A 20799-nucleotide genomic window follows, 5' to 3' on the forward strand; every position below is an offset into this window, starting at 1 on the left:
AGCTGACTTTTGCTAGTGTTTATTTACGAGTTAGAATGCATTGGTCTTACGTAAGGATTGTGAATGATGAGCAAAAAAAAAAAAGTGCAGTTCCCCTTTAATATTTGAGCTAGACAATGAGCTGCCAGCCCATGGCTTTTAGATCATTTGCGAGCACTGCTCAATTAGTTGGAACGTGTGGTCCCCGCGACCCGACCTTGGATAAGCGGAAGATGATGGATGGATGGATGGATGGTGTGGTCCCTGGTTAAAAATGTCGAGCAAAGCCAGACCAGCTTGCTAGTAAATAAATAAACTGTAAAAAAATAGAGGCAGCTCACTGGTAAGTGCTGCTATTTGAGCTATTTTTAGAACAGGCCAGCGGTCCTTACGGGCGACCTGGTTCCTGCGGGCACTGCGTTGGTGACCCCTGCTTTGCATACTTATTAATAAAAGAAAAGTTGTCTGGTATGTTCACTATTTTATTTAAGGACAATATTGTTCTTCAATTGCAAAAAGAAACATATGTTTAATGTACTGTATGTTGTTGTTGTTGTTTTTTGTTAAAATAAAGCCAATAAGGCCATTTTTTGTGGTTCCCCTTATTTAGAAAAGCACTGAAAAGTATCGAAATACATTTTGGTACTGGTACTAAAATATTGGTATCGGGACAACCCCACTCCATAGTTTAGCGTATTTGTGGCTCTTGCTAGTGAAACACATTACGTCAATTTTAATCCCACGAGACACGAACTGCAAACACGGCAAACAAACATTGGTCAAGACAAAGAGCAACTTCTGTTAAGCAAGCTGAAGTGTTCTGAACAAATTCCATTTTATTCAAGATAACCCTTTGAGATGCAGCGTCTCCTTTCCGAGGGGGTTCTCCTCCTGGGCAACTACACAGTCTGGAAATACCTCTTCTCACTTCGGCACTTACCAAAGGCAGGCGGTAAATTTAGGCCTGCGCTTATAAATTTGAGAGTGATGTAAGGATACCATCATGAAAAGCACATTTAATAAAAAAAAAACATTGGTAGCGACTTGTCCAGAGTGTACCCCGCCTTCCGCCCGATTGTAGCTGAGATAGGCGCCAGCGCCCCCCGCGACCCCGAAAGGGAATAAGCGGTAGTAAATGGATGGATGGATTATTATGGTCTTACCTTTACTTATAAATGAAGTCCATGCCAGCTCCTTCTGATCAAAAGCATCGATAACTTATTTATGGAAGTCTTCCTTATCTTTCTTCAGTTTTAAAAGTCTCTCTGTCTCGATGGAGATCTTCCTTTATGACCTCCTGCTTCGATTGAAAGTCCAGTTTAGAAAACTGTTTTATTTTAGATATGTAATCCTCCATGTTAAAAGTGCAAGCGAGAGGAAAAACTAAAGGATCGCTGCTCACTCTTGCTGCTTGTTGTCACTTCTTCTGCAGCCGAGTAGTCGCAAGAAGGATCACTAGCGCCCTCTACCACCAGGAGGCGGGAGTCATTTAATGACTCATATTTGACACACGCAGCTACGGTATATTAATAAAACATAGCTGCTTACTGTTCTTTTTAGCATATTCAATAGCTTGGACCTTAAATCCTACTGAATAGCTCTTAATCTTCTTCCCTTTATGCGATTTCAAATGATTGAAATCAGCCTCCTCCATTTTGAAAATGATGACAGGTGAAGTGTCACTCGTGACGTGACGAGTTTGACCCGGGGGAAATTCTAGACATGCGCTAATAAAAATAATATTTTGCGAAACGAGTTTGACCCGGTGGAAATTCTAGGCATATGCTAATTATTTGGCGAAACGAGTTTGACCCGGCGTTAATCCTGAGTCGGCGGTAATGCTAAGCATGCGCTAATTATTTTGCGAAACGCGTTTGACCCGGCAGTAATTCTAGGCAGGTGCACACTATATACCCGGCGGCAATTCAAGGAAATACAGTATGTCTCATGGCGGGCCTGGGAACGTCTCGGGTTCCCCTGGGAAGAGCTGGACGAAGTGGCTGAGGAGAGGAAAGTCTGGGCTTCCCTGCTTAGGCTGCTGTCCCCGCCACCCGACGTCGGATAAGCGGAAGAAGATGGATGAATGGATGACTCGATGGTGTCAGGCTTGCCACTGACAGTTTGTGTGTGGGGCGGCATAGCTCGGTTGGTAGAGTGGCCGTGCCAGCAACTTGAGGGTTGCAGGTTCGATTCCCGCTTCCGCCATCCTAGTCACTGCCGTTGTGTCCTTGGGCAAGACACTTTACCCACCTGTTCCCAGTGCCACCCACACTGGTTTAAATGTAACTTAGATATTGGGTTTCACTATGTAAAGCGCTTTGAGTCACTGGAGAAAAGCGCTATATAAATATAATTCACTTCACTTTGTTTGTGTTTTAGTTTTTCCTCTGTGTGTGTTTAGTATTTCCTGTTTTTTTTCCCTGTGCGCTGTTTCTCCCCTGATTAGTACCTGGCCACACCTGGTGTCAATCAGCCCGCTCCTATTTTACCTGCCTTGTTCCTCCAGTCAGTGCTGGATTATTGTCGATGTCACTTCTTCTCGCTCTTGTCGTATCTTTTGCAGCGTAGCGGTAAGCTATATTCCGTTAGACGTTTGTAGCTTACTGTTTTTTGTTCCCTGCTTCCAAGTTTGTTTTTATATTACATTGTGAATTAGTGAATTATATTTATATAGCGCTTTTCTCAAGTGACTCAAGGCGCTTTACATAGTGAAACCCAATATCTAGGTTACATTTGAACCAGTGTGGGTGGCACTGGGAGCAGTTGGGTAAAGTGTCTTGCCCAAGGACACAACGGCAGTAACGAGGATGGCACAAGCGGGACGGCCACTCTACCAACCGAGCTATGCCGCTCCACCCCTTGCTGGGGTTCCTCCTCAACGCGGTCACCATGGCGGTGTTCCTCAAAGTGAGGGAGCTGAGGACCCCCAGCAATTTCCTGGTTTTCAGTCTGGCCATGTATGACTTCTGTTTACTGCTCCATACCTGCTGGCTTCCACGCTAAGCCTTTTTGTTTGTTATCCGCCCATGTGTGCGCTTTTTGTTTGTTTTTGTCTTAGTATTCAAATTAAATCATGTTTTCTCACTCCATGCCTGCCCCCATCTCTGCATCCTGGGGTTGGTCTCAAACTAATTCTGACAGATGGTCCTTATTAGAGGGGGGGGGGGGGGTTGCCCACATCTGAGGTCCTCTCCAAGGTTTCTCATAGTCAGCATTGTCACTGGCGTCCCACTGGATGTGAATTCTCCCTGCCCACTGGGTGTGAGTTTTCCTTGCCCTTTTGTGGGTTCTTCCGAGGATGTTGTAGTCGTAATGATTTGTGCAGCCCTTTGAGACATTTGTGATTTGGGGCTATATAAATAAACATTGATTGATTGATTGATTGATTGAGTGTGCGTCAAAAAGCCAGTGCAGGTGGAACAAATGAGGTAACCATGGTGACAGAATAAACCAGGAAGTGCACAGACAAACTCAACAATCTAAACAACAAAGGACCCGGGCAGCGGATCGCAACAAATAGACTGCAAAGACAAGATATTTAATGTTCCAACTGAAAAACTTCATTTTTTTTGGGCAAATAATCATTAACATGGAATTTAATGGCAGCAAAATTTTGCCAAACAATTGTCGCAGGGGCATTTTTACCACTGTGTTACATGGCCTTTCCTTTGAACAACTCTCAGTGGACGTTTGGGAACTGAAGAGACCAATTTTTTTGAAGCTTTTTGGTGGAATTATTTTAAATTCTTGCTTGATGTAGAGCAGAGGTCTCAGACAGGCGGCCCACGGGCCAATTGCGGCCCGCGAGATGTTGTTTTGCGGCCCCCACCTTAATATGAAAGTTTAATGTTAGTGCGGGCCCCAGAGTTTTATATTTATGGTGCTTGACAGCGTTGTGTTATTTGGGTCCAAAATGGCACTTTCAACGTTCTGGGTTGCCTACCCCTGCATTAGTGGAAAAGCGGGAAAAGGGGGGAAATTGCTTTCGGTCCCCTTGTGGGGGGAGAGGATTGGGGGTGGGGGGGGCTGCCCACATATGTGGTCCTCTCTAAGGTTTCTCATAGTCATCATTGTCACCGTCACCGACGTCCCACTGGGTTGAGTTTTTCCTACCGAGGATGTCGTTGTGGTTTGTGCAGCCCTTTGAGACACTTGTGATTTATGGCTATATAAATAAACATTGATTGATTGAGTGAAAGCGACAGTGACGTTGCCACGGAGACGATGGTTTCCTCACTAGCCTGGCTGCAGTCACACCGCGACACCTGTCCGTCAGTAATAACAGTCCCCGATAACCTGGACAAAATTTGTATTTTTGTATTATTTAATTTTCATTGCCTCACATTTCTTATTTCTCATTTTGTTCATATATATTTTGATTTTATTTTGTGTGGATAAGTAAAAAAAAAAAAATTGTGATTTGGGGCTATATAAATAAACATTGATTGATTGATTGAGTGTGCGTCAAAAAGCCAGTGCAGGTGGAACAAATGAGGTAACCATGGTGACAGAATAAACCAGGAAGTGCACAGACAAACTCAAAAATCCAAACAACAAAGGATCCGGGCAGCGGATCGCAACAAATAGACTGCAAAGACAAGATATTTAATGTTCCAACTGAAAAACTTCATTTTTGTGGGCAAATAATCATTAACATGGACTTTAATGGCAGCAACATTTTGCCAAACAATTGTCGCAGGGGCATTTTTACCACTGTGTTACATGGCCTTTCCTTTGAACAACTCTCAGTGGACGTTTGGGAACTGAAGGGACCAATTTTTTTGAAGCTTTTCTGGTGGAACTATTTTTAATTCTTGCTTGATGTAGAGCAGAGGTCTCAGACAGGCGGCCCACGGGCCAATTGCGGCCCGCGAGATGTTGTTTTGCGGCCCCCACCTTAATATGAAAGTTTAATGTTAGTGCGGGCTGCAGAGTTTTATATGTATGGTGCTTGACAGCGTTGTGTTATTTGGGTCCAAAATAGCACTTTCAACGTTCTGGGTTGCCTACCCCTGCATTAGTGGAAAAGCGGGAAAAGGGGGGAAATTGCTTTCGGGGGGGCTGCCCACATATGTGGTCCTCTCTAAGGTTTCTCATAGTCATCATTGTCACCGTCACCGACGTCCCACTGGGTTGAGTTTTTCCTACCGAGGATGTCGTTGTGGTTTGTGCAGCCCTTTGAGACACTTGTGATTTAGGGCTATATAAAGAAACATTGATTGATTGATTGAGTGAAAGAGACAGTGACGTTGCCACGGAGACGATGGTTTCCTCTCTAGCCTGGCCGCAGTCACACCGCGACACCTGTCCGTCAGTAATAACAGTCCCCGATAACCCGGACAAAATTTGTATTTTCGTATTATTTAATTTTCATTGCCTCACATTTCTTATTTCTCATTTTGCTCATTTATATTTTGATTTTATTTTGTGTGGATAAGTAAAAAAAAAAAAATTGTGATTTGGGTCTATATAAATAAGCATTGATTGATGATATTACTCTGCATGATACTCTTTCACAGTATCATGTTAGACCCGCTCGACATCCATTGCTTTCGGTCCCCTAGAGGGGGGGGGGGGGGGTTGCCCACATCTGAGGTCCTCTCCAAGGTTTCTCATAGTCAGCATTGTCACTGGCGTCCCACTGGATGTGAATTCTCCCTGCCCACTGGGTGTGAGTTTTCCTTGCCCTTTTGTGGGTTCTTCCGAGGATGTTGTAGTCGTAATGATTTGTGCAGTCCTTTGAGACATTTGTGATTTGGGGCTATATAAATAAACATTGATTGATTGATTGATTGATTGATTGATTGAGTGTGCGTCAAAAAGCCAGTGCAGGTGGAACAAATGAGGTAACCATGGTGACAGAATAAACCAGGAAGTGCACAGACAAACTCAAAAATCTAAACAACAAAGGATCCGGGCAGCGGATCGCAACAAATAGACTGCAAAGACAAGATATTTAATGTTCCAACTGAAAAACTTCATTTTTGTGGGCAAATAATCATTAACATGGAATTTAATGGCAGCAAAATTTTGCCAAACAATTGTCGCAGGGGCATTTTTACCACTGTGTTACATGGCCTTTCCTTTGAACAACTCTCAGTGGACGTTTGGGAACTGAAGAGACCAATTTTTTTTAAGCTTTTCTGGTGGAACTATTTTAAATTCAGGTCTCAGACAGGTGGCCCACGGGCCAATTGCGGCCCGCGAGATGTTGTTTTGCGGCCCCCACCTTAATATGAAAGTTTAATGTTAGTGCGGGCCCCAGAGTTTTATATTTATGGTGCTTGACAGTGCTGTGTTATTTGGGTCCAAAATGGCACTTTCAACGTTCTGGGTTGCCTACCCCTGCATTAGTGGAAAAGCGGGAAAAGGGGGGAAATTGTTTTCGGGGGGTCTGCCCACATATGCGGTCCTCTCTAAGGTTTCTCATAGTCATCATTGTCACCGTCACCGACGTCCCACTGGGTTGAGTTTTTCCTACCGAGGATGTCGTTGTGGTTTGTGCAGCCCTTTGAGACACTTGTGATTTAGGGCTATATAAATAAACATTGATTGATTGAGTGAAAGTGACAGTGACGTTGCCATGGAGACGATGGTTTCCTCACTAGCCTGGCTGCAGTCACACCGCGACACCTGTCCGTCAGTAATAACAGTCCCCGATCACCCGGACAAAATTTGTATTTTTGTATTATTTAATTTTCATTGCCTCACATTTCTTATTTCTCATTTTGTTCATTTATATTTTGATTTTATTTTGTGTGGATAAGTAAAAAAAGAAAAATTGTGATTTGGGGCTATATAAATAAACATTGATTGATGATATTACTCTGCATGATACTCTTTCACAGTATCATGTTAGACCCGCTCGACACCTAGAGGGGGGGGGTTGCCCACATCTGAGGTCCTCTCCAAGGTTTCTCATAGTCAGCTTTGTCACTGGCGTCCCACTGGATGTGAATTCTCCCTGCCCACTGGGTGTGAGTTTTCCTTGCCCTTTTGTGGGTTCTTCCGAGGATGTTGTAGTCGTAATGATTTGTGCAGTCCTTTGAGACATTTGTGATTTGGGGCTATATAAATAAACATTGATTGATTGATTGATGTATGTCATCTGTCAACTATTTATATTAAGACAGGTGGACAAATACTATTGTGCACGTCTGCTAGTGATGCGTGCGCACCTGTTGTGTGCGTGCGTGCAGTCTGCAGGCAGGGGTCTCGTCATCTGACATCATCACCCCCCCGCCCCCGCCACACACGCACAAAGACGCAACAAAAGGCTGCTTGTCCGACTAATTGCGGGGCTTTGCAACCGCGGAGAGCAAATACGCTTGAGCCCATAAGAGTTGTGCGGTTTTAAGACATTCCTGCGCGGATTGGGGCGACGGGTGTGGGGGGGGGGGGGGGGTATCGCGCGAGAGAGGGGTGGGGGCTTTACATAATGAAGTGCGTGCTTTTCACGTGAAATGGCCCTTTAAAAAGCCGGAGTCCTCCAATCAGGCGGCGAGGAGAGAGGAGCGTGCGTGTGCGTGTTTTGTTGTTGTTGTTTTGGGGACCAAAGGCTGCAAGGATGGTCTCGTCCTACCCGTTACCGGAGGGCTTCTCCGAGTTTGACGTCTTCTGCCTGGGTTCGTGTCTGCTTGTGGAGGGTGAGTGAGTCTGTTGGAATGCGCACCTTTTCCGCGCATATAACGCCATCCCTTCCAATTGTGTTTCTGCACGGCGCGCAATGGCGCATGCATCCAAATGTCTTTATTTCCAGCATGTCCTCCTCCTGCTTCCCAGGTCTGGTGGGGATCCTCCTCAACGCGGTCACCATCGCGGCGTTCCTCAAAGTGAGGGAGCTGAGGACCCCCAGCAATTTCCTGGTGTTCAGTCTGGCCATGGCCGACGTTGGCATCTCCATGAACGCCACGGTGGCGGCTTTCTCCAGCTTCCTCAGGTAAAGAAGAGAATTCAAATTCAAATTAGAGATGCGTTCGAGTCACGACCTTTTATGACATATTACAGCGAAAATGGAAATGTCAAGAGAGAAAAAAAAAAAAGAAAGAAAAAAAATGGCGGGGGGGTCTTCTGACTTTTCCGCACATTTAGCCGAATTTCATATCGATTGGGAAAACGTAATTAAAAATAAATAAATAAATAAAATAAAAAAACAACAAAACAAAACAAAAAAAAAATATATGTATATATGTATCCATCCATCCATCCATTTTCTACAGCTTATTCCCTTTGGGGTCGCGAAGGGAGCTGGTGCCTATCTCAGCTACAATCGGCGGAAGGCGGAGTACACCCTGGACAAGTCGCTACCTCATCGCAGGGTTATATATATATCCATCCATTTTCTACCGCTTATTCCCTTTGGGGTCGCAGGGAGCGCTGGTGCCTATCTCAGCTACAATCGGGCAGAAGGCGGGGTACACCCTGGACAAGTCGCCACCTCATCACAGGGCTATATATATATATATATATATATATATATATATATATATTAATATATACATATATATATATATATATATATATGTATATATCCATCCATTTTCTACAGCTTATTCCCTTTGGGGTCACGAAGGGCGCTGGTGCCTATCTCAGCTACAATCGGGCGGAAGGCGGGGTACATCCTGGACAAGTCGCCACCTCATCACAGGGTTTTATATATATATATATATATATATATATATAAATATATATATATATATATATATATCCATCCATTTTCTACCGCTTATTCCCTTTGGGGTCGCGAAGGGGGCTGGTGCCTATCTCAGCTACAATCGGGCGGAAGGCGGGGTACACCCTGGACAAGTCGCCACCTCATCACAGGGCTATATATATATATATATATATATATGGGTGTGAGTTTTCCTTGCCCTTATGTGGGCCTACCAAGGATGTCGTAGTGGTTTGTGTTGTGGTTTGTGCAGCCCTTTGAGACACTAGTGATTTAGGGCTATATAAGTAAACATTGATTGATATATATATGTATGTAGGTGTGGGAAAAATCACAAGAGTACTTCATCTCTACAGAACTGTTTCATGAGGGGTTCCCTCAATCATCAGGAACTCTCCTGATGATTGAGGGAAAAGAAAGGTAATTCCATTAAAATAAAAGAGTCAAACTAAAGTAGAAAGAATAATTAAATAGCAACTAATTTTTATATTTCATTGTCTGATTTCCTGATGATTGAGGGAACCCCTCATGAAACAGTTCTGTAGAGATGGAGTAGTCTTGTGATTTTTACCACACATACATATTGCGCTCTACCACGGTATCGAGCACTATTCTCTGGATAATCCAATCCGCACATATATACTCCGGTAAGGGAATAAGGACACCGTTTTTACGTTTCAACTTCTTTATGTAACTTTTAGCAGAAGCAGCAGCAGAGGCAGCTAAGTACACTCTCAAAATACACACTCCGTTCTACACACCGACTCAAGGACCCCGAGAAGTAAACATAGCTGCCTGGTAAACTGCCTGACTTAAAACAGACTTAAAGGTGCATGACTATATTAATAGCTTGTTACGGCAACAATAATAGTCAATTATATTCAACAATTAACATATTAAATAAGGACTTTATCTTCTATCTTCATCACTGACAAAGGGAATTCATAATAATATATATATATATATATATATATATATACATATATACATATATATACAATGGATTAGATTTATATCGCACTTTTCTATTATTAGATACTCAAAGCGCTCACAGAGAAATGGGACCCATCATTCATTCACACGATGGTGGTGGTAAGCTACATTTGTAGCCACAGCTGCCCTGGGGTAGACTGACGGAAGCGTGGCTGCCAGTTTGCACCTATGGCCCCTCCGACCACCACCTTTCATTCATTCATCATTCATTCACCAGTGTGAGCGGCACCGGGGGGAGGGGTGAAGTGTCCTGCCCAAGGACACAACGGCAGCAATTTGGATGTCAATAGGCGGGGAGCGAACCTGCAACCCTCAGGTTTCTGGCACGGCCGCTCTACCCACTACGCCATGCCGCCCCTATATACACATATATATATATATATATATACACACACATATATATATATATATATATATATATATATATATATATATATATATATATATATATATATTCTCTCGATGTGCGATTCACATTTTCTTTAAAAGTCGATTTATTTATTTTTTTTTATCAATCCAACAAACCACTACACAACAATACCATAACAATGCAATCCAATTCCAAAACCAAACCTGAGCCAGCAACACTCAGAACTGCAATAAACAGAGCAATTGAGAGGAGACACAAACACCACACAGAACAAAACAAAAGTAGTGAAACAAAAATGAATATTATCAACAACAGTGTCAATATTAGTTATCATTTCAGCATAGCAGTGATTAAAAATCCCTCATTGACATTATCATTAGACATTTATAAAAATAATAAAAAAGTGGCTTACACTTGCATGGCATCTCATAAGCTGGACAACACACTGTGTCCAATGTTTTCACAAAGATAAAATAAGTCATACTTTTGGTTCGTTTAATAGTTAAAACACATTTACATTATTGCAATAAGTTGATAAAACATTGTCCTTTACAATTATAAAAGCTTTTAACAAAAATCTACTACTCTGCTTGCATGTCAGCAGACTGGGGTAGATCCTGCTGAAATCTATGTATTCAATGAACAGAGAATAATTTTAAATCGGGAAAAAAATCGTTTTTGAATGGAGAATGGTGTTGAATTAAAAAAAAATCGATATTGAATCAAATCGTGGGACACCCAAAGATTCGCAGCCCTAATATATATATATATATATATATATATATATATATATGTAGGTATGTACGTGTATATATATATATATATATATATATATATATATATATATATATATATATATATATATATATATATATATATATATATATATATATATATATATATATATATATATATATATATATATATATATATGTAGGTATGTATGTGTATATATATATATGTAGGTATGTATGTGTATATATATATATATATATATATATATATACACACATACATACCTACATATACATATATATATATATATATATATATATATATATATATATATATATATATATATATATCGGTTGATAAAACATATATATACATGTATTTTTTTTCTTAAAATACATGACATTTGGCGACTTGTCCAGGGTGTACCCGCCTACCGCCCGAATGCAGCTGAGATAGGCTCCAGCGACCCCCCGTGACCCCAAAAAGGGACAAGCAGTAGAAAATGGATGGTTGGATGTATACATAGTCAAGTAACAAAGTCTCAGAAAGGCCAATTGTTTTTTTTGTAAATATTAGTAAGTAGTGCAATGTGCGATTTGCCTCCAGACATTGATACAGGGTCGATTATACATCATACTCTAAAACTGACTTTGAAACAACGTTGAAAAATAGTTGAATTTGTATATTGAGACAACGCTGCTGTTTTAACGTTGGATCCACGTTGCTGGTTGGGGAAATGACCAAATTTCAACGGTCAAATCAACATCAGAACACCAAGATTGATTAAACGTCATCAAATGTTGTGTTTGTGTTGTAGAATATTGTTTGGGAAATGACCAAAAGTAAGCAGATATTAAGAGTAAATGAACAAGTAGATTAATAATTTATTTCCTACCGCTTTTCCTCAATCATTTTGACAAAAGAAAGAATGGAAAATGACACAATATGTTACTGCATACGTCAGCAGACTAATTAGGAGACTTTAATTGTGTATTTACTAATAAAAGAAAAGTTTTCTAGCATGTTCACTATTTTATTTAAGGATAAACTTGCAATAAGAAACATATGTTTAGGTACCTTAAATTTGTTTGTTAACATAAAGCCAATAACACATTTTTTTGTAGTCCGCTTTATTTAGAAAAGTATCCAAAGTAACGAAAAGTATCAAAATAATTTTAGTACCGATACCAAAGTATTGGTATCGGGACAACACTAGTATATTGCTGTAAAGCTATTTCACTGTAAATGTTTAAAAAACGCAATTATTAGCCAGTATTTGTTTTCATGGCGCATTTCCACTGTTTCCATTTTTAAATTTGACCTTTTAGTGCAAGCGATGTTTAATATTACTGGAAGTATATTATTTTTTTAAAAAAATTACGATTTGTGTTTTGTGTTTTTTAACACCCCAATTAGCCAAGATCTTTTTTTTTTTATTTTAGAGCGAAAATTGAAAAACCCTTATTATTTGGGGAGTCTTTTGACTTTTCCGCACATTTAGCCAAATTTCATGATGACGTGGTAAACCTAATTTCAAAACCATACATCGAAGGAGTTCATTTTTGCTACAATACATTATGTACATGCATTATTTTTGTAAATAATACTAAGTAGTGCAATGTGCAATATTCCGCAAGACGTTGATAAAATGTTGATTATACATACATGTCCTTTAAAACTGACTTCGAAACAACATTGAAAAATGGTCGATTTTGTATATTTAGACAACGTTGGTGTCTTAACGTTGGATCCATGTTGCTGGTTGGTGAAATGACCACATTTCAATGGTCAAACTAATATCTCAACCTGACATTGAATAAATGTTGTCAAAAAGCATGTTGTTTCTAGGTTATATTAGTGTTGTACACAATTGATTGGAGAATGACCAACATTTGATGGTCGAATCAACGCTGGAATCCAACATTGATTAAACGTCATGAAAAAGCATGTTTTTTCAACGTTGTATTTGTGTTGTAGAATCTTATGTGGGAAATAACCAAAAGCCAAAGGTCAAATCAACGTCACAACCTGACATTGAATAAACCTCGCCGAAAAGCATGTTGTTTCAACGTTGTCTTTGTGTTGTAGAATAATGGTTGGAAAATGACCAAAATTCAATGATCAAATCAAAATCGGATTGCGACATTGATTAAACGTTGTCAGAAAGCATGTTGTTTCAACGTTGTATTTGTGTTGCAAAATGTGGGTTGGAAAATGACCAAAATTCAAAGATTAAATCAATGTTTCAACCTGACATTGAATAAACATTTTCAAAAAGCATGCGGTTTCAACGTTGTTTTTGTGTTGTAGAATATTGGTTGGAAAATGACCAAAATTCAATGATATAATCAAAATCAGATTGCGACATTGATTAAACGTTGTAAAAAAGCATGTTGTTTCAACGTTGTATTTGTGTTGCAAAATATGGGTTGGAAAATGACCAAAATTCAAAGATTAAATCAATGTTTCAACCTGACATTGAATAAACGTTGTAATAAAGCATGTTGTTTCAACGTTGTATTTGTGTAGTAGAATAACGGTGGAGAAATTACCAAATTGCAATGGTCAAATCAACGTCAGAACCCAACATTGATTGAACGTCGTAAAAAAGCATGTTGTTTCAACGTTGTATTTGTGTTCTAAAATATTGGTTGGAAAATTAACAAAATTCAATGGTCAAATCAAAATCAGATTGCGACATTGAGTAAACGTCTTCAGAAAGCATGTTGTTTCAACGTTGTATTTGTGTTGCAAAATATTGGTTGGAAAACGACCAAAATTCAATGATATGATCAAAATCAGATTGCGACATTGATTAAACGTTGTAATAAAGCATGTTGTTTCAACGTTGTATTTGTGTTGCAAAATAACGGGTTGGAAAATGACCAAAATTCAAAGGTTAGATCAATGTTTCAACCTGACATTGAATAAATGTTTTCAAAAAACATGCTGTTTCAACGTTGTATTTGTGTTGTAGAATAATGGTTGAGAAATGACCAAAATTCAATGGTCAAATCAATGTCAGAACCCAACATTGATTAAACGTCGTCAAAAAGCATGTTGTTTCAACGTTGTATTTGTGTTGTAGAATCTTATGTGGGAAATAACCAAAAGCCAAAGGTCAAATCAACGTCACAACCTGACATTGAATAAACCTCGCCGAAAAGCATGTTGTTTCAACGTTGTCTTTGTGTTGTAGAATAATGGTTGGAAAATGACCAAAATTCAATGATCAAATCAAAATCGGATTGCGACATTGATTAAACGTTGTCAGAAAGCATGTTGTTTCAACGTTGTATTTGTGTTGCAAAATGTGGGTTGGAAAATGACCAAAATTCAAAGATTAAATCAATGTTTCAACCTGACATTGAATAAACATTTTCAAAAAGCATGCGGTTTCAACGTTGTTTTTGTGTTGTAGAATATTGGTTGGAAAATGACCAAAATTCAATGATATAATCAAAATCAGATTGCGACATTGATTAAACGTTGTAAAAAAGCATGTTGTTTCAACGTTGTACTTGTGTTGCAAAATATGGGTTGGAAAATGACCAAAATTCAAAGATTAAATCAATGTTTCAACCTGACATTGAATAAACGTTGTAATAAAGCATGTTGTTTCAACGTTGTATTTGTGTAGTAGAATAACGGTGGAGAAATTACCAAATTGCAATGGTCAAATCAACGTCAGAACCCAACATTGATTGAACGTCGTAAAAAAGCATGTTGTTTCAACGTTGTATTTGTGTTCTAAAATATTGGTTGGAAAATTAACAAAATTCAATGGTCAAATCAAAATCAGATTGCGACATTGAGTAAACGTCTTCAGAAAGCATGTTGTTTCAACGTTGTATTTGTGTTGCAAAATATTGGTTGGAAAACGACCAAAATTCAATGATATGATCAAAATCAGATTGCGACATTGATTAAACGTTGTAATAAAGCATGTTGTTTCAACGTTGTATTTGTGTTGCAAAATAACGGGTTGGAAAATGACCAAAATTCAAAGGTTAGATCAATGTTTCAACCTGACATTGAATAAATGTTTTCAAAAAACATGCTGTTTCAACGTTGTATTTGTGTTGTAGAATAATGGTTGAGAAATGACCAAAATTCAATGGTCAAATCAATGTCAGAACCCAACATTGATTAAACGTCGTCAAAAAGCATGTTGTTTCAACGTTGTAGTTGTGTTGCAAAATATTGGTTGGAAAATGACCAAAATTCAATGATCAAATCAAAATCGGATATCGACATTGATTAAACGTCGGCAGAAAGCATGTTGTTTCAACGTTGTATTGTAGCTGAGATAGGCGCCAGCGCCCCCCCGCGACTCCGAAAGGGAATAAGCGGTAGAAAATGGATGGATGGAATATGGGTTGGAAAATGACCAAAATTCAAAGATTAAATCAATGTTTCAACCTGACATTGAATAAACGTTTTCAAAAAGCATGCGGTTTCAACGTTGTATTTGTGTTGTAGAATAATGGTTGGAAAATGACCAAAATTCAACGGTCAAATCAATGTCAGAACCCAACATTGATTAAACGTCGGCAGAAAGCATGTTGTTTCAACGTTGTATTGTAGCTGAGATAGGCGCCAGCGCCCACCTGCGACTCCGAAAGGGAATAAGCGGTAGAAAATGGATGGATGGAATATGGGTTGGAAAATGACCAAAATTCAAAGATTAAATCAATGTTTCAACCTGACATTGAATAAACGTTTTCAAAAAGCATGCGGTTTCAACGTTGTATTTGTGTTGTAGAATAATGGTTGGAAAATAACCAAAATTCAACGGTCAAATCAATGTCAGAACCCAACATTGATTAAACGTCGTCAAAAAGCATGTTGTTTCAACTTTGTATTAGTGTTGCAAAATAACGGGTTGGAAAATGACCAAAATTCAATGATCAAATCTACGTCAGATTGCGACATTGATTAAACGTTGTCAAAAAGCATGTTGTTTCAACGTTGTATTTGTGTTGCAAAATAACGGGTTGGAAAATGACCAAAATTAAAGATTAAATCAATGTTTCAACCTGACATTGAATGAACGTTTTCAAAAAGCATGTAGTTTCAAAGTTGTATTTGTGTTGTAGAATAATGGTTGAGAAATGACCAAAATTCAATGGTCAAATCAACATCAGAACTCAACATTAATTAAACGTTGTCAAAAAGCATGTTGTTTCAACGTTGTATTTGTGTTGCAAAATATGGGTTGGAAAATGACCAAAATTAAAGATTAAATCAATCTTTCAACCTGATATTGAATAAATGTTTCAAAAAGCATGCGGTTTCAACGTTGTATTTGTGTTGTAGAATATTGGTTGGGAAATGACCAAAATTCAATGATCAAATCAATGTCAGATTGCAAGATTGATTAAACGTCAAAAAGCATGTTGTTCCAACGTAATGTTTGAGTTGCTCAAAGGTCAGGACCTAAGTCAACAACTTCTCAACGTTGTTTTAATGTTTTGTGTCTGCTGGGTTAAGTGAATGACTGATATTTCTGTGTTGATTGTTTTTTTTTTTTTACTACTTCTACTTGTATTTATTGTATTAAAGTGTCTAAGTCTTTATAGAAGTGCTTCAACTTCAAATGTATTCCTGCTAATGTTTGTATGGAGTCAATTAAAAAAATGCATCAAAAACCAAATAAAATGAATCAACCAACAAAAATACCTTCAGATAAAAGTGATCAACAAGTGTTGCTAATGCATTAGTTTTTAAAATACAGCCTATTTTGTGTTTGATTTTCCTAATAACAAAATATTTGAGGTGCACGTATGTCTAATTTGCTGCACATGAAAAAATGTAATTATTATCTGGAAGAAAAAGACAAGATAATTTTGTTTGGACTTGGTATGATAAGAAATATTTGGAGATGTATATACCGTATCTAAACATACATTTAAAAAATAACATATATTTGTATTCATAAAAATGTGTATTAAAATAAAAAATGTATAAATCCATCCATCCTTTTCTACCAATTATTCAAACCAACTGTTTAAATAGAACTCTCGATCTGTTGTTTTATGCCTCTGAAATGTATTATTTGAAATTGCAATTATTTTTGTTTTTATCAAGGAAAATATGTTTTGTATTTGTTTTAAATTTTTTAATGCAAAATGCGCATTTATGTACTTTATATGTCAAATATATATGTTAAGATGCAATTCATTATTTGCTCTGTCTGGGGACTAAAAACATGTGAATGCGGTTTGGATTTGGTATAGTTAAAAAAAACTTGAAAATGCATATAAAACTTAAAAAAAATAGATAAATATTTTTTCCAAAAATGTGTACAAATATATGTTTGTGAAAGTGGCTTCCTAGCAGCTCCACTGTAGACACGACACAAGAGCCAAGCGTGCAGGTTTTAACACGGTTTCAATGATCAATTGTTTTAAAACAGTCTTTCTCCAGCAGAACGTGACTTTTCGGTCACGTCCGTATCCTCTCTCTCCTTCTGCTCCCGGCCGCTCACTGTTAAAGACAACAGATGATTAGATCAACACGTACCACCTGTGAAATCTAATCACCTGTGTCTCGCCGTCAGTACTGCCACGCCCCTGTTTGATGGTGCTGTGTCCTCAGCACCATGGACAGAGGCGGTGACCTTTGCTTCTGACAACATCTGCCTCCACAAAGTAATGCCAAAATATTTATGAATGTATTTTTAATCAAAACAAATCAATTGCTTAAAACAACTTACCGAATGTGTCATTTTAAATGAAAATGTGTTTCTAAGTAAAGCTTTTTTTATTATAGAAAAAAATGCAAAATGGGTATTTGAATAGAGAGTGCCCCAAGTGGAGGAGTTCAAGTACCTAGAAGTCTTGTTCACGAGTGAGGGAAGAGTGGATCGTGAGATCGACAGGCGGATTGATACGGCGTCTTCACTAAAGCGGACGCTGTATTGATCCGTTGTGGTGAAGAAGGAGCTGAGCCGGAAGGCAAAGCTCTCAATTTACAGGTCGATGGACGTTCTCATTCTCACCTATGGTCATGTGCTTTGGGTCATGATCTGAAGGACAAGATCACGGGTACAAGCGGCCCAAATGAGTTTCCTCCGCCGGGTGGCGGGTCCCTCCCTTAGAGATAGGGTGAGAAGCTCTGCCATCCGGGAGGAACTCAAAGTAAAGCCGCTGCTCCTCCACATCAAGAGGAGCCAGATGAGATGGTTCGGGCGTCTGGTCAGGGACACGTTGGTTAGACTATGTCTCCCGGCTGGCCTGGGAACGCCTCGGGTTCCCCGGAAGAGTTGGACTAAGTGGCTGGGGAGAGGAAAGTCTGGGCTTCCCTCCTTAGGCTACTGCCCCCGCGACCCAACCTCGAGTAAGCGGAAAATGGGTGGAGAGGGATGGATTGGTATTTAAATATATCTCCAAAACATATCCATCCATTTTCTACCACTTATTCCCTTTGGGGTTGCGGGGGGCGCTGGTACCTATCTCAGCTACAATCGGGCAGAAGGCGGTGTACGCCCTGGACAAGTCGCCATCTCATCCAAAACATACATTGAAAAATATTGATTAAAAAAAACAATCTTGCGTTTGGCATAACAGGAACTCCAGGCATGCTTTTAATTAGAAACCTACTGAAATGAGATGTTCTTATTTAAACGAGGATAGCAGCTCCATTCTATGTGTCATACTTGAACATTTCGCGATATTGCCATATTTTTGCTGAAAGGATTTAGTAGAGAACATCCACGATAAAGTTGGCAACTTTTGGTCACTAATAAAAAAGCCTTGCCTGTACCGGAAGTAGCAGACGATGTGCGCGTGATGTCACGGGTTGTGGAGCTCCTCACATCTGAACATTGTTTACAATCATGGCCACCAGCAGCCAGAGCGATTCGGACCGAGAAAGCGCCGATTCCCCCATTAATTTGAGCAAGGATGAAAGATTTGTGGATGAGGAAAGTTAGAGTGAGGCACTTTAAAAAAAAATTAACAAAGCGACGACTCCGGGTGGCGGCAGTGGTAGCATTTCAGATGTAATTAGACATTTATATTAGGATAATTCCCAGGGTTGTATAGCTCGGTTGGTAGAGTGGCCGTTCCAGCAACTTGAGAGTTGCAGATTCGAATCCCGCTTCCGCCATCTTAGTCACTGCCATTGTGTCCTTGGGCAAGACACTTTACCCACCTGCTCCCAGTGCCACCCACACTGCTTTATATGTAAAAAAATATATATTAGATATTGGGGTTCACTATGTAAAGCGCTTTGAGTCACTAGAGCAAAAGCGCTATATAAATATAATTCACTTCACTTCACACTATATAAATATAATTCACAATTCTGGAAGATCCCTTATCTGCTTATTGTTTTAATAGTGTTTTAGTGAGATTCTAAAGTCATACCTGCAAGTCAGATGGCTGCGGTGAACTCCAGTGTCTCAGGGAGAAGCCAATGGAGGAGCAAAGATCACAGCTGCCTTTTTGACAGCTACAGGAGAAGGTCCCATAATCCACTGAAGTCTCCGGTAAGAGCTGACTTAATATCACAACGTTCCCATCCAAAAACTTGCTGGTTGACGTAGAGAAACATGTTCGCTTGACCGCTCTGTGTTAAAGCTTCACAACAAACAAAGAAACACCGGCTGTGTTTCGGTTGCTAATCCACCGCTTTCCACCAACAGCATTCTTCTTTGACGTCTCCATTATTAATTGAACAAATTGCAGTAGGTTAAGCAACACAGATGTCTAAAATACTGTGTAATTATGCGATGAAAAGAGACGACTTTTAGCCGTAAGTGGTGCTGGGCTAATATGTCCGCTACAACCCGAGACGTCACAAACACACGTCATCATTCCGCGACGTTTTCAACAAGAAACTCCGTGGAGAATTTAAAATTGCAATTTAGTAAACTAAAGCGGCCGTATTGTCATGTGTTGCAATGTTAATATTTCATCATTGATATATAAACTATCAGACTGTGTGGTCGCTAGTAGTGGCTTTCAGTAGGACTTTAATATGTTTGGCTATACTGTGTGTCCATTCTTACAGAGGCAGAGTGTAAAATCAATAGCAATCAAGGCTGCATGGTGTAGGGAGAGAATGGAGGGGGGGCAGGGGGGTGTGTGTGTGTGTGTGTGTGTGTTAGTACTCAGTTAATAGCAATGTTATGAAGTGCACAGGCAGAGGATTTCCATGCTGTAATCAGGGCCTGACTGTGTTCCGTTGTCATGACAACAGAGATTATGCAAATGAAGTGTGGCCTCACCTACCTCCAAACATGAAATGGACCAACAATAAAAATAATATTAAAAAAATCATTCCACCCCCCTCAGGTACTGGCCTTACGGCTCTGAGGGATGTCAGACTCACGGCTTCCAGGGCTTTGTGACGGCTCTCGCCAGCATCCACTTCATCGCCGCCATCGCCTGGGATCGATACCACCAGTACTGCACTCGTAAGTCACCTGTTGGTCCTAGAAAATTCCACACAGATACAGTGGGGATAAAAAAGTATTTAGTCAGCCAGCGATTGTGCAAGTTCTCCCACTTCAAAGGATGACAGAGGTCTGTCATTTTCATCATAGGTACACTTCAACTGTGAGAGACAGAATGTGGAAATCTATGATCATGTGACCAATGTATGATCCTGATATCAAAATCACAATCAGAAATACTGTATCAATCCCCTCGGGGAAATTAAAATATTCAGCACAATCCTATTCAGGATCAGACAAACATTACAAAAACAAGAGACAGAATAGGATCAAACATAACAGGTATATGATATCCTGACTACTTGATATCAGATTGACACCCAATGTGTGGTATCATCCAACACTAATGTAAAGTATCAAACAATAGAACAATAAGTGATCATTACATTTTAACAGAAGTGTAGATGGAACATGTTAAAAGATAAAGTAAGCATTAGTAAAGGAACAAGTAAATTAGTATTTAGTCAGCCAGCGATTGTGCAAGTTCTCCCACTTCAAATGATGACAGAGGTCTGTCATTTTCATCATAGGTACACTTCAACTGTGAGAGACAGAATGTGGGAAAAAAATCCAGGAATTCACATTGTA

General features: G+C 39.4%; 1 protein-coding gene across 1 annotated transcript in view; it reads left to right on the forward strand.

Moving 5' to 3' along the window:
• Positions 1–7496: 7496 nt before the first annotated feature.
• The window catches only part of LOC133558901 (RPE-retinal G protein-coupled receptor-like), a 31212-nt gene continuing 17909 nt past the window's right edge, over positions 7497–20799 (forward strand). The window contains exons 1-3 of the mRNA XM_061910047.1: positions 7497–7625; positions 7762–7918; positions 20051–20172. Coding sequence (XP_061766031.1) covers positions 7547–7625; positions 7762–7918; positions 20051–20172 — 358 coding nt within the window. The 5' untranslated portion in view covers positions 7497–7546. The remainder of the gene's footprint in view (positions 7626–7761; positions 7919–20050; positions 20173–20799) is intronic.

Source organism: Nerophis ophidion, linkage group LG09, assembly GCF_033978795.1.
Source record: "Nerophis ophidion isolate RoL-2023_Sa linkage group LG09, RoL_Noph_v1.0, whole genome shotgun sequence".
Classification (NCBI taxonomy): Eukaryota; Metazoa; Chordata; class Actinopteri; order Syngnathiformes; family Syngnathidae; genus Nerophis; species Nerophis ophidion.